The sequence below is a fragment of the Sinocyclocheilus grahami genome, unplaced genomic scaffold (assembly GCF_001515645.1).
Source record: "Sinocyclocheilus grahami isolate Dianchi unplaced genomic scaffold, SAMN03320097.WGS_v1.1 scaffold115.1, whole genome shotgun sequence".
Lineage (NCBI taxonomy): Eukaryota > Metazoa > Chordata > Actinopteri > Cypriniformes > Cyprinidae > Sinocyclocheilus > Sinocyclocheilus grahami.
In genome coordinates this window covers 1,469,004-1,482,651 of record NW_015505294.1, presented here as the reverse complement: position 1 = coordinate 1,482,651, position 13,648 = coordinate 1,469,004, and the positions used below count along the sequence as shown (strand labels likewise).

At 34.7% G+C, this 13,648-nt stretch overlaps 1 protein-coding gene across 1 annotated transcript in view; it reads left to right on the top strand.

The window, feature by feature from the left end:
- Positions 1 to 13,648, top strand: part of tln2b (talin 2b) — a 171,725-nt gene that overhangs the window by 136,320 nt on the left and 21,757 nt on the right. The window contains exons 33-44 of the mRNA XM_016277766.1: positions 571 to 710; positions 1,365 to 1,458; positions 2,199 to 2,288; positions 2,376 to 2,498; positions 3,323 to 3,466; positions 3,591 to 3,752; positions 3,946 to 4,086; positions 7,085 to 7,266; positions 8,483 to 8,615; positions 10,404 to 10,505; positions 10,906 to 11,076; positions 11,302 to 11,448. Coding sequence (XP_016133252.1) covers positions 571 to 710; positions 1,365 to 1,458; positions 2,199 to 2,288; positions 2,376 to 2,498; positions 3,323 to 3,466; positions 3,591 to 3,752; positions 3,946 to 4,086; positions 7,085 to 7,266; positions 8,483 to 8,615; positions 10,404 to 10,505; positions 10,906 to 11,076; positions 11,302 to 11,448 — 1,629 coding nt within the window. The remainder of the gene's footprint in view (positions 1 to 570; positions 711 to 1,364; positions 1,459 to 2,198; positions 2,289 to 2,375; positions 2,499 to 3,322; positions 3,467 to 3,590; positions 3,753 to 3,945; positions 4,087 to 7,084; positions 7,267 to 8,482; positions 8,616 to 10,403; positions 10,506 to 10,905; positions 11,077 to 11,301; positions 11,449 to 13,648) is intronic.

Genomic DNA, 13,648 nt, shown 5'->3' with positions numbered 1-13,648 from the left:
CTGTTTCGGTCTGTTCTGCACACAAAGCTGTCATATGTCTACAGAAGACGGGAAATATGTTGCTTAAGTAAGCCGTATGGACCACTTTTATGATACTTTTATGGTATTTTGCATCCTTTTTGAAGTTTGAAAGCTTCCCCGTTTATACTTGCATGGAAAAGTATTACAAGCAAGTTTACATTTTGCAGTTTTTACTGTTTTTCCTCACAATTCTGAGTTTACGTCTTAAAATTCTAAGTTTATAACAGAATTGCAAGAAGTAAAGTTAGAATTGTGAAATAAAAAAGTCGAAATTACCTTTGTTTGTATTCCGTGGCAGAAACAAGCCTCCATAGAAAAGTGACGAGTATGTTATTAAAAACATCTTTTGTGATCTTTAGAAGTAAGTCAGTCATATGGGTTTAAAATGAAATGAGGGTAGTGATATTTTTAGGTAACCTATCCCTTTAAATTTTGTAACCATAAAATATAACCTGTATTCAAAGAATACTGCACATTTTTCTGCTGAAATAAAGTTGAAGAACAACATAGTTTGACTGCAGACTGAGCTGCCGTCTTTTGTTTCCATAGTCCAAAGATGACCAGATCCAGGTGGTTGGCAACCTGAAGAACATCTCTATGGCATCCAGCAAGCTGCTGTTGGCCGCCAAGTCCCTCTCCGTTGATCCAGGGGCGGCAAATGCCAAGAACCTCCTTGCAGCTGCGGCACGGTAGGAATGAGCTTCATTCGGCGGTCTAGAGAGAGTTTAGTGATCATTAACCAGTCAACCTGAGGGGCAGCCTGCTGGCCAACGACAAAACATGAGCTATTCAGCTGAATGTTTTTGCAAAATGAGAAACTGTGTGTATGAGTGTGTGAGAGCATGCCTAGCTAACCATATTTTAACCAAAACCTTTGGGGGCCTCATTTATTAAACAATGTAAATACATTTTGTTGGTCACACTTTATTTTAAGGTCCAATTCTCGCTATTAACAAACCATTAACTACGGCTTTTGTGTGTGTGTGTGTGTGTGTGAGAGAGAGAGAGAGAGAGAGAATGCTGTAGAATCCTCTCAGGTACCACAGGAAAGCAGCTGCTCCTGAGGGTTTTGAGCTAGATTGATTTAGTTTCCTTAATGAAGGAGAGAGCAGACTGACACACATACACTCCAACACACACATACTCGCTCAAATCTTGGCTCATATGAGTGTAACAAAACCTTGTTTTGTCATGATTCTGATCAATTTGTAAGACCTCAATGTTAGTGCCTCCTTCCTACATTTAGGGAGTGAAAGCTCAATGAGAAAAATAGATTTGATAAGTGAAGTCTTTGAAGGAGCTTTTTGTGTCATTCTGACTGTGTGTGATTTTCTGTGTTTCAGAGCGGTCACAGAGAGCATTAATCAACTCATCACGCTGTGTACCCAGCAGGCACCAGGACAAAAAGAGTGTGACAATGCTCTACGGGAACTCGAGGTGCTTGAACACACACACTTAATCTTACAAATTTTATCCGTTTTATATTTGAGATGAGTATTGATGAAATTATGATGGTTTTGTACTTCTATGTATGTAAAGGAAAATAATTAATTGCTTTCTTATAAACATACATATATGAATATTACAACATATATATATATATATATATGCACATGTATATATTCATAATCACATATATTTCTACAAACTGTATGAAATAAACAAGATGAGGGCCTGTTTTTTTCCGGTTAGGTCTTCTATGGTGGTCTTACATAAATAAGATCAACGTTAGATCATATTTGGCCTTATTTGTTGATTAAAAACAGCGTTTTGTGTGATGCCTTTGTGAAGCATTCAAATATACCAGCCACAGGTCAGTTGTGTGTTAAAGTAGAGCCAACAATTATTATTTGGGTCCAAATTTTTAAATATTTTTAATACTACAATCGATTGCTTCTGTTGTCCTCATTTGTAAGTCGCTTTGAATAAAAGCGTCTGCTAAATGACTAAATAAATAAATAAAACCTGTGTAATCATTTTGAAATGGGTTGTTTCTGCCCCAAACACAATGCTTTTTGTTCATTTTCTGAGGTATTTGGTGGTGTGCTTTTTATTACATTTATGAGCCTTGAAATTCTTTGATATACTGTAAGTTAGAAATATCTCAAATATCTCAAAGCAACAGGCATGCTCAGCATCTCAACGTATTAACCTTTCCCTCTCCCATGAACACACAGGCTGTTCGAGGAATGTTGGACAATCCCAATGAGCCGGTCAGCGATCTCTCTTATTTTGACTGCATTGAGAGCGTTATGGAGAATTCCAAGGTAAAGAATCCATCACAACATTCCTGAATTCTCTAAAGAAATCTGTTCGTTCCAAATGTTTACACATCTCACCGTCTGACTGAACAGGTTCTCGGGGAGTCCATGGCTGGAATCTCACAGCATTGTAAGACGGGAAACGTGCCAGCGTTCGGGGATTGTGTGGGTGTGGCATCCAAAGCGCTGTGTGGGTTGACTGAGGCAGCGGGACAGGTGAGCTTTTGGCCTGATACTCTCTGAAGCTGCTCCCACAATGCATTTGAAACATTGTGCTTTAGAAATGCGATTAAAAAATTCAATAGCTAACTTTTATCAACACCATTTGATTTAATCGACAACTTGAAAATGCTTTTGCAACACATTTAGCTTTTGGTGACAGGGCTTGTATTTATTCATCAGTAAATTAGAATATAATATAATAATACAGAAAGAAAATAATAAATTAAAAGATTCAAAACATAGCTATGCTGCTATTGGTTATATACGTTTTTTTATATTTTATATATGTTTTACTGTCTACAGTGCATTGATTTTGTCAGCAGAGATGTTTTTAGGTGGAAAAGGGTTCATTTTGGAGTAGTATTAGGGAAAAAAAGTTAAATAATGTTAAGTGCACAAATTAATTAAGAAAAATGTGTCATGTATAATGTAATGTAATAATTATGAATATATTAATTAAAACATGTAAAAAAAATTATGGATTAAAGAAACAAAAGTAATTTATCGTGATTGGTTAATTGGTTAATATAAATTTTTTTCTGCCCACTGCATTGGTTTTATCTTTCGTTTCAGAGGTGGAAAAAGGAAACAATTTTGATGTGATTTATTATTTTGTAGATTTAAAAGTAATAATACATATTTATTGTAATAATGTACACTACACAAATTAATCTTGCACAACAAGGGAAATAAATAATATAATATAATATTAAATAATAAATATAACAATTAATATAATATAATAATAAGTAAATAAATACATACATTTTGGTTTCATGTTGAATTTACTAGTTCAACATGCCTTTATTTTTCGTCAGGCCTCTTATTTGGTAGGAGTCTCAGACCCCAACAGCCAGTCGGGTCATCAGGGATTGGTCGATCCCATCCAGTTTGCAAGAGCCAATCAGGCGATTCAGATGGCCTGCCAGAATCTGGTGGACCCGGCCAGCAGCCCATCCCAGGTGACCGGCTCTTTAGTATCAAGTTTCATTCCTTATTTTTTACTTGTCTGGCCATATCCTGATTGGCTTTTTGTGGTTTTTGAATCTCTGTGGCTTGCATTTCCTCATCTTTTTGGTTGTGTAGGTTTTGTCAGCAGCTACCATTGTTGCAAAGCACACCTCGGCTCTTTGCAACGCCTGTCGTCTGGCGTCTTCCAAAACAGCCAATCCTGTGGCCCGGAGACATTTCGTGCAGTCAGCCAAAGAGGTCGCCAATACCACGGCTAACCTTGTCAAAACTATAAAGGTACAGCCTTCAATTAATTACCAAAAGATTATTTGGTACCAAAGTAATTGATAATTGATTGAATCGTGTGCATTAGCATGAAGAACTTGAGCTTGTCTGACCATTTGCAACCTTATAAGCATTGATAAAGCTTTATTTATGCGTGAGGATTGAAGTGTTTCGGCAGATGTGATCTCTCTGCTGTGTTTCTCAGGCCTTGGATGGGGATTTCTCCGACGAGAACCGCGAGAGATGCCGAGTGGCCACGACCCCGCTGATAGAAGCTGTGGATAATCTCTCCACCTTTGCCTCCAACCCTGAGTTTGCCAGCATCCCTGCGCAGATAAGCCATGAGGTGATGAAATACTGAATATTTCATTTATAATTTTTTTGTGTGAGTGTGTGGGTACTCATTCCACTGAATTTTTAGAGCCAAATTTTAAATCTTGAACCAAATCAAGAGGACAGACCAATCGAAAAATGCCAAAAACAATGCTCTGGGGTTAGGATTTGTCTTTTTTGGGCCTTCCAGACAAACTGTGTAATAGTGAATCTTTCTGCAGGTTACAGCCGATTTGATCAAAAACGTTGATTCATTCAGAAACAGTCACTTTATGAGTGTATCAGTAGGTGCGTGTACATGGAGCATTGTAATCAGTTTAAGAGTCCAATCCGAATGAAAATGTTCCATGTAAACACCTCAATCGGAATAAAAATGTCCAAACCGAATGAAATTGTAATCGGTTTGAGAGGGGTGGGATAAACCTTTCTATAAACCGAACAAAATTAAAATCCTACCAAGTAAACATGCATTAAACTGATTACTTTGCGGCATTCTGGAATTTGGGAACACCGACACTACAGTAGAGACTGGGAAATAGTGGAGGTAGATGTTAAAATTTAAATGATACAGTTATAAACACATTAGAATGGAGAACTCTTGCTGTGTAATGAACTGCCATATCTGCTCTCATGACCGGAGTGGAAAACGGATCTGAAATTAAGCGTAATTTTCAGCTTTTCAGCTTGAAACAACACAATGGTGAGAGTATAGCTCAATGAAAATAAACAACTTGACCAAAATTTGCCTTTGTCTTTTGTATTGATTTATTGCAGATTCATAATTTCCAATCTGCTTGAATTTATAAGTGCTCACGCCATGAATAATGTATGAAAACACGCTTGGAAATGTTATTTGTGATATAGCTCCTTGCAATCACTCTCCGTGTTCATAAAGCAACGCTCCTTTGATTTATTGTTCAGCAACTCTTGGTAAGAAATCGTTTATTTGTTCTATTTTAAGTACAGTAAAACTTCTTAGTATCACAACACGATTCATTTCAGAGCTGCGTTACAGAGGGTCGTACTGTTATTTTATCCCTCAATTCTTTAACATTTAGAAATGATGGCGATATGATGATGTGTGTTGATCAACTGGCTGAGATCAAGCTATATTGTGTTTATTATTTTATCTGATAGATATATCTGTGCAACTTAGTTATTAGAAACTGCAAACGAGAAATCAGTTTGGTTCTGTGTGTGGTCCGATAGAAGACGGGCGTATAATTTCTATGAATGTGAATGTCACATGACTGAGCGCTCGAATGAACGCAAGGGATTCAAATATTCGTCCGTTTATAGCAAGCACAAGCAGCTATTAACGCAGGCGTTTTTTTCCTCTGGTGATTTGTATTTGTTGTCATTCGGATTAGATAACGTCTCATATAAACAGTCCACCGAATCTTTCAATCGGAATGACAAAAAAGTGTGCATGTATACGTGGCTATTGAATCATTTACTCAACCGATTTGTTCAAAAGCACTGATTCGTTCAGGAACAAAACAAATGACTGTCTTTGAATGAATCATTTAATAATTTACTCAACTGATTCATTCAAAAGCACTGATTCTTTCAGGAACAAAACAAGTGACTAGTTGTGTCTGAAATCAGATACTCTCTGAGTAGGTAAAAACATTTTTTAAATAAGTAATTGCTTTGCAAACAAAGTATGTTCTATATAGTATGAATGTGGTAGTATGAACATAATCTGTATATGCAACATCCATCATGTTTTCTTTGTCATGTGAGCATCAGTTGCATTGCTTTACTGCCATTCAGAAATATTCTCAGATAATCGCCAGATGTAGTAGGCCTTCTGTTTTATGAATATTGTGATTTCGGACAAATTACTACTTTCCCATTTTTCGCCTACAGTATAGTAGGGAAGTATATGATTTCAGCCATAGCCCGTCTTTATTAGTGAGTCATAATAAAGACTGTTCACTTGACCAATTTGATTAAAAGCACTGATTCATTTAGGAAACAATTGACTGTCTATATGAGTGAGTCATTGAATCATTTACTCAACCTATTCCACTTACTCATTCAGCAATTAATCAAGTGACTGAGTTTTTGAGTGAGTGATTGAATCATTTATTCAAATAAGTTGTTAAAAAGGACTGATTCATTTAGAAACAAAACAAGTGTCTGATTTAAGAGTGAATTATGGAATTATTCACTCAAGCAATTCATTCAGAAGCACTGATTCATTCAGGAAAGAAACACCACTAGTGTGGGTTGCTCTATCTTTGCTTCTTGTCAACCAGAGACAAGCAAAGATTGATTTATTTGTCTATTTTTGTACCATCAGTCACAATGGTTCCAAAGTAACTGCTAATATTTAGTCTAAAATTAAAAATTTTCAATTTAGCACACATGGTTAATTGTCACTTCACGTGTACTGTATTTCTTTGTAAAATGTGCCTACACTGACTTCATGAATAATTAGATGATGACTCTGCCTCTGAAATATTGCCTGTAATGTTGTGCCAAAACTACGTGGTTTCTCTCCGTTCACTGACTGTTAGACACTGGTCTTCCTCACAGGAAGTCTAAAAGATCAGTGAGTGTTCATGGGAGTTTTGTTTTTAAACACAAGTCCCTGACAATTTTATCACCTCAGTCTGTTTCTGGGGTTTGTGGGAGTTTGGTTCTGTTCTTACAGCAGCTTCTTGCATGTTTTTAACATCTTGTTAGTTGTTAATAGAATTATTTAGGACTGAAAGTGTGTTTGTATCAACATTCAAACATTTTTGGTGATTCATCACATTTTTGCATTTGATGTTCTGTTTTTTGATGGATGGGTAATATAATAAAAAATATTTAACATTTTAAAAATATAAAAAATGTATTATGTGTTATGAATATCATAAAAAATATTTTTTATTACAAACTGAAAATATTTTGTAAATATTTACAACATTATGTTCCCTTTATATACGGTACTCACATTTTTATTTGACTTTAAGAACTAAATAATTAAAAACACTAAATTAAATTGTTTTCAATCCCAGGGTTCAGCAGCCCAGGAGCCGATCCTTCGCTCAGCCCGTTCAATGCTGGACAGCTCCACCCACTTATTAGAGACCGCCCGCTCGCTCATCCTTAACCCCAAAGACCCTCCCACCTGGTCCATCCTGGCAGGCCATTCCCGCACTGTGTCAGACTCCATCAAGAGCCTCATCACGTCCATCAGGTCAGCATCTTGCAAATAAACACCTGATTCAGCGGTTTGGTGAATGTGAAAAGCTTGCGGCTTCAGTCTCCATCAGGTGATAAATAATAAAGAGGAGGTTTAATTTAAACTTGTATTAAATAACTGAAGAGCAAGCATTATTAACAGTAGCAGCTGTTCAGTCCTCACACACGCTCTCGTTCTCTTCTCAAATCTTCCCGCACACAGAGTCTGTTCCCCTCATTACAGCTCCAGGGGGATGTAATATCACCAACGAGCAGTGAAATGGAAAACCAGGGAAAGCCAATGAATACAGAATAATTATTACATTCAATTGAAACATAAACAGTTAAGCAAATCAATGTATAAACACACAAAACTGTCACAATAATTATTTAACAATTTCACCTGTGTGTTAGATTTAGTACACATTTAAATATACAGTATATTTAATAAATAGGGTATGTGTTTATTTATTATTTGGTGTCTGTTTCCTAATATGTGTAATATTTCGTTTAGACCTAGTTTTTATTAGACACACTACTGTTTAAAAGTTTGGCGTCAGTAAGATTTCCTTTATTGAACATAAAAATGTTTTATTCAGAATCAGGAAGGATGACAGTAATGACATTTATAATGTTCCAAAGATTTCTATTTCAAATAAATGCTGTTCTTTTGAACTTTCTGTTCATCAAAGAATCTTGAAAAATGAATGTATCATGGTTTCTACCAACATTTTAAGCAGCACAACAGTTTTCGACATTGATAATAATAATAAAAAAATTCCTGAGCAGCAAATCAACATATCAGAATGATTTCTGAAGGATCATGTGACACTGAAGAATGGAGTAATGATGCTGAAAATTCAGCTTTGCATCACAGGAATACATTACATTTTACATAAACAGTTCCCAGTGTAGCAGTTTCAATAAATTACTTATTTAACAAAAATAGATGTGCTCGGCTCGCTGCCCATCTGGCTGCCCTCCACACACTGTCCTCCCAGATCAACCAATCAGAACTGGAGCTGAGCCAGCCCTGTGTGTGTGTGCGTGTGTGCGTGCGTGCGTGTGTGCGTGTGCGTGTGCATGAGCAAAAGCACCAACGTCTGCATTGACTCCTGTTTTATGAAACTGTAATGTACAATATCTGTATTGAGTTGAAAAATCGAATTAAATTAAGCTGAAAAACACCCCACGGCAACCCTGTAGCAACCTCGTCTCCTCTGATGTGACAGGGACAAGGCCCCTGGGCAGCGGGAGTGTGACCAGTCCATCGACAGCATCAACAAGAGCATCAGGGACATCGAGCAGGTGTCCCTCGCCGCAGTGGGTCAGAGTCTGCCCCGCAGAGATGACATCTCTCTGGAGGTAAACCAATAAAACACCTGTCTGTGTCAAAACCTGCCATCACTCTATAGTAACATTACGTTTCTTTAATGTTGCTCTGGTGCACTGTTAATTTCTATTAGGTCTACAACAGCTTGTGTTGTGACATCAAGCATTATGAATCTATGGAGGACTAGGAGTGCTGCTTAAAAAAAGATTAAAAATGAAATTAATCATCAAATGTATTTATGTACTAATTAAAATGTAAGTACATAAAATGCTTAAACTACAAATTCAGCAAATAAATAGACATACATCTATTTATTTCATAAATAGTTAATTTAAATAGCATTTTATAAATGCTATACACTGCTTTTCTATATGCGTTTAAAAAAAGCCATATTGTTCAAAGAAATTGGACAGTTCAAATGTGGGAGCATCTAATGAACTTTCGACTGGATTTTAAGACACACACCTATAAAATGTTGCATTTAATAATTTGTTATTCATGTATTATTTTATTGTTGCATTGAAATACATTTTTAAACCATTAAATCAATTTTTTTAAGTCTATTTATTTGCCAATTTGCCAAGTAATTTCTTTACTTTTCTAAATTAATGAATAAATCAATACTTGATTAATTTTATATTTAAGTGGCACCCCCAGTTCTCCATATCAGATATTTTGTGTTATTTTAGAATTATTTATATACTTATATAATATTAATAATTTGAAGTAGCTTTATTTTTATTTATTGTCAGCTTTCATTTTAATTTTAGTTTGCGTTTTAGTAATTTTGTGCTTTTGTCATTTTTTTTTTTTTTTCGTGTGTAAAACTTTCAGTTTTCATTAGTTTTTGTAACATTTTTAATTTAACGTAGAAGCATTTTTAATTTTTTTCAAGTTGAAGTTTTTCATCAAATATTTGTATTTTTTTTCCAACTTTATTTCAATAAACAAAAACTATTTTTAATAGTTTTAGTTTTATTTAACAATAACAGCCCTTTTATGATTTGTAACAAAATGCTTTTTGGGGATTAATAATTGTGTGTTTTAGTTTGTTAAAAAAAACATTGCTGGTGTTAATGTTAGTAATATTGTTCAAGAGTTCCTTTTTCCTTTTAATATCTTAACTATATATTTTAATATAGTTTTTATGACGATTTTCACCCTCGGAATCAAGCAGGTTTATTATACCTTTAATAGTTTAAGAATTTGATACCGTGTCTTTAAAAGTCACACTTTAGTTTCAGGTTCAATTCTAACTAGTAACTAACTATTACCTGCAACTTTTGCCTCAGTAAACTCCTAATTTGCTGTGTATTAATAGTTAGTAAGTTAGTTGCCAAATTTAGGTATGGGGTAAGTTTAAGGGATCTAAAATATCTCATTCAAAATAAGCCATCGATATGCACTTCATAAGTATTACTAAAAACAGCCAATATGCTAGTAATATGCATGCTGATAAGCAACTAGTTAATAGTGAGAATTGGTTCCTACACTAAAATGTTACCCCTATAAGAATATATACTGTAAATAAGATCTATTTTGATTGGCTAACCTCTATGTACTGTTCAAATCCCAGTGGACCAAGTTGTGGAAAACAGGCATTGCTATGTAAATGTGGCTAGTCATATGTTAACATTAATAGTTGAATAATTTTTTTGAAACTTGGTCTTTAGAAAGAGGTCACACTTTGATTTCAGAAGAGCAAATTGATATTTTTCATATTATATACCCACTTTAACCTTTGTGCTAATATTATTGTGCTATTATGAATGTTAGCATTAGCGTTTGAGGTAATGCTAATGTGACTCTGCTCCCATTAGGCTTTACAGGAGCAGCTGACGTCCACCGTGCAGGAGATCGGCCACCTCATTGACCCCATCTCCACTGCAGCGCGAGGGGAAGCGGCTCAGCTCGGACACAAGGTAACGGAGACACTTTAAACGTGGAAGTGCAAAAAATGTTGCCTCTGCAGCAAATCCATGATTGGCCAAATACGAAATGTTCCTGGATCAACAACCTCGTCCTTCTTCATACTTTCATATATTACGTCTTTTTTGTGCAAATCACACAGTGCCACTCGAATAAACATATGACAGCATGTCTAAAAATACCTTTGAAAAATGTGTCTAAACCGGTTTTAATTAAATCCGGCTTTGTTTGTTGCAGCAAGATTGATGCCTCTTGTCTGTAGTGTTTGTCAGCTTGTCATTTGAATAAAAAGTTGTATGAGTTCACTCTATATATCACTCTTACCTGAAATATACACGGGAAACTGTATGTTTGCATGCCAGATTGTCCTAACACGTGTGTTTTCCCCCCCAGGTGACTCAGTTAGCGAGCTACTTCGAGCCAGTGATTGTGGCGTCGGTGGGACTGGCGTCTAAACATGCCGACCACCAGCAGCAGATGAACATACTGGATCAAACCAAAACCCTGTTTGAATCTGCTCTACAGATGCTCTATGCTGCCAAAGAGGGCGGAGGAAACCCTAAGGTATGTCACATGGAAATAACAACAACACATGGGGCGTTTTTATGAAAAAGCTTCATGTTCTGAAACCACCTGCAGGTTTGCCACCTGTAGCATTTGACGGCACATTCCCAGAGCTTCTGGTTAGAAAGAACAGACTTTTATTATGTGTATGTTGATGAAGGGGTGCTAATGGGTCTACGTTGGCCATCTTTATCCCATCAGCCACTATTTTTTTTGTTCTTGTAGGCGACCCACACCCATGATGCCATAGCTGAAGCGGCCCAGTTGATGAAGGAGGCAGTTGATGACATCATGGTGACCTTAAACGAAGCGGCCAGTGAGGGTGGGATGGTGGGCGGCATGGTGGAGTCCATCGCTGAGTCCATTGGAAGGGTTAGTGACTCCATGTTGAAAATTAGTGGATGACTGTGTTTCCCAGTCTAATATCTGTTGCTAATATCAGGAGATCAGGGGGCAATGGCCAAAAAAGTCCATATAATAATAATAATAATAATAATCCTAAAAAAAAAATGTAATCCTACAATTTTTATTCACTTTTCAATACCAATAATTCTTATAAAATGATGATGATGATTAATATTATTATTTTTGTAATTGTTATTATTATTATTAACATGAAAAATAAGTGTACAAAGAACCAAAAAAAATACAAAAAAAGAACAGTTTGACCAATACAGAAAATTATAATATATTATAGATTATTTATTTATATATTTTTGTGACAGACAAAAAATGAAGTCATTATTTACTCTCAAATTTCACCTGCATTTGTATATCATAACCACTTAAATATAGAAACATAAACTCATTCACGGTCTTATTTAGTCAGATATATGTAAATATGTTTGTGTTTTTGTAATGGCTACTGTAATGGTTTAATTAACGTTTATATATAATATTTCTATTATTTTCTTAATCTTGAAAGCATTAATGTTATTGACCAATACTAATAATCTCAAAATAAATACTTAAAAAAAAAAATATATATATATATATATATATATATACGAATAATGAAAATAAGAGTTTATACAATTGTATAATTAAGTATATATTAATAATAAAAGAACTGTTTGACCAAAAGAGTAAAATAATTATATATATATAGTATATTTATATTAGGGGTGTAACAGTAGACGTATTCGTACTAAAAAATTTTGGTACGGGTCTTTCGGTTCGGTGTACCGAACAAATCATTAAATTTTTTTCAGGATATTCAGACATTAAATGCCATTTTGATGCTCTTTGATGTGGCGTGACAGATCGCTGTATAAACGCCTCAGTTCTGACAGCAGCGCGATCATCCCTTCTTCTTTACTACTAGTTTTAATGTGAAATAAACATGAATGAACATCTCATGCCTCATGTAATCGCTCAATCAGTGTTTCACTCGTGGAAGGATGTGATTAAAACAGCTTGTAAACTAAATGTAACGTAGCATTTCATTTACCTCAGGCAAGTCATCAGTGTCCACAGCTCATCAGTTCACCAGAGAAATTAAGTCTAGAGAAGAGTATTTCGCAAAATATTAGACTATACTGTATACATACATATTCTGTATACTGTATACATTATATTTTACTTGACCTGTTAGTTATGTCTTAATTATTTAATGTAGGCTAAATTTAAATAAATCTTTTATGAAACAAGTTATGACAGCCACTGTGTGAATGATTAGGCTATATTTCAACAACAAATAGAAATTGTATAATTTAGAAGTTAATTTGAAAACATTGCACTGAGTGCAATTTACATGTTTGCACACAATTGTTTTGAATTTAAGTGTTGATTATTAAAAATAAATAGTCATTAAATTTAAGGTTGGGCTCTGTTGTTAATTGTAACCTTATAATAGGCCTAATGTAAAAGAGCTCCCTAGAGTTTAGAGCAGAGGTAGATTTTTATAGATTTTGTTTATGAGGTACATTTAAAGAAAATTTTAATTCTAATCAAATTAATAATACATTTATAATTCATAACAATTATAAAATTTATTTATTTAAATTCGCTCTTTACCATACAATGAAACAATGAACTATTGAACTTTGGGGAATAAAACACCCTAAAATGTCATAAATTTAGTTTATATGACTTGTGCACAATATTATTATTACATAGCCCTGCATTTTACAAAAACGGCATTATATTACCTAGTTCAGAAATATCAGTAAAAACTTTCATTAACATAGTTTATTTTTATTTTATTTTTTTCAAAAAATAAGAATGTAGGATTTTTCATTTATCAGAATTAATGCACTTATCAAAATCAAAAAGCAGTCAAATGCCAAAATTCCATTTTAATGACAAAATGAAGTATTCAAACTGACAATCTGCAAAGGAGTGGGGAAAAGCAGAAATCAGGCATAAAATGAGCATAAATAATGACTTCAGAATCATTTGTACATGTGAAAATCAGCTGAGAATTTTAAAAAAATACTTGTAACCTGGCTCAGAGGAAGATATGAATCATGTCTTTGTGGCAGTTTTTCTGGTGATTAAGGGATAATACAAGACTTCAAATAAAAAAAGACTTCTTCACCTTACAAGTGGTTGTTGAAAACCAACAAAATGC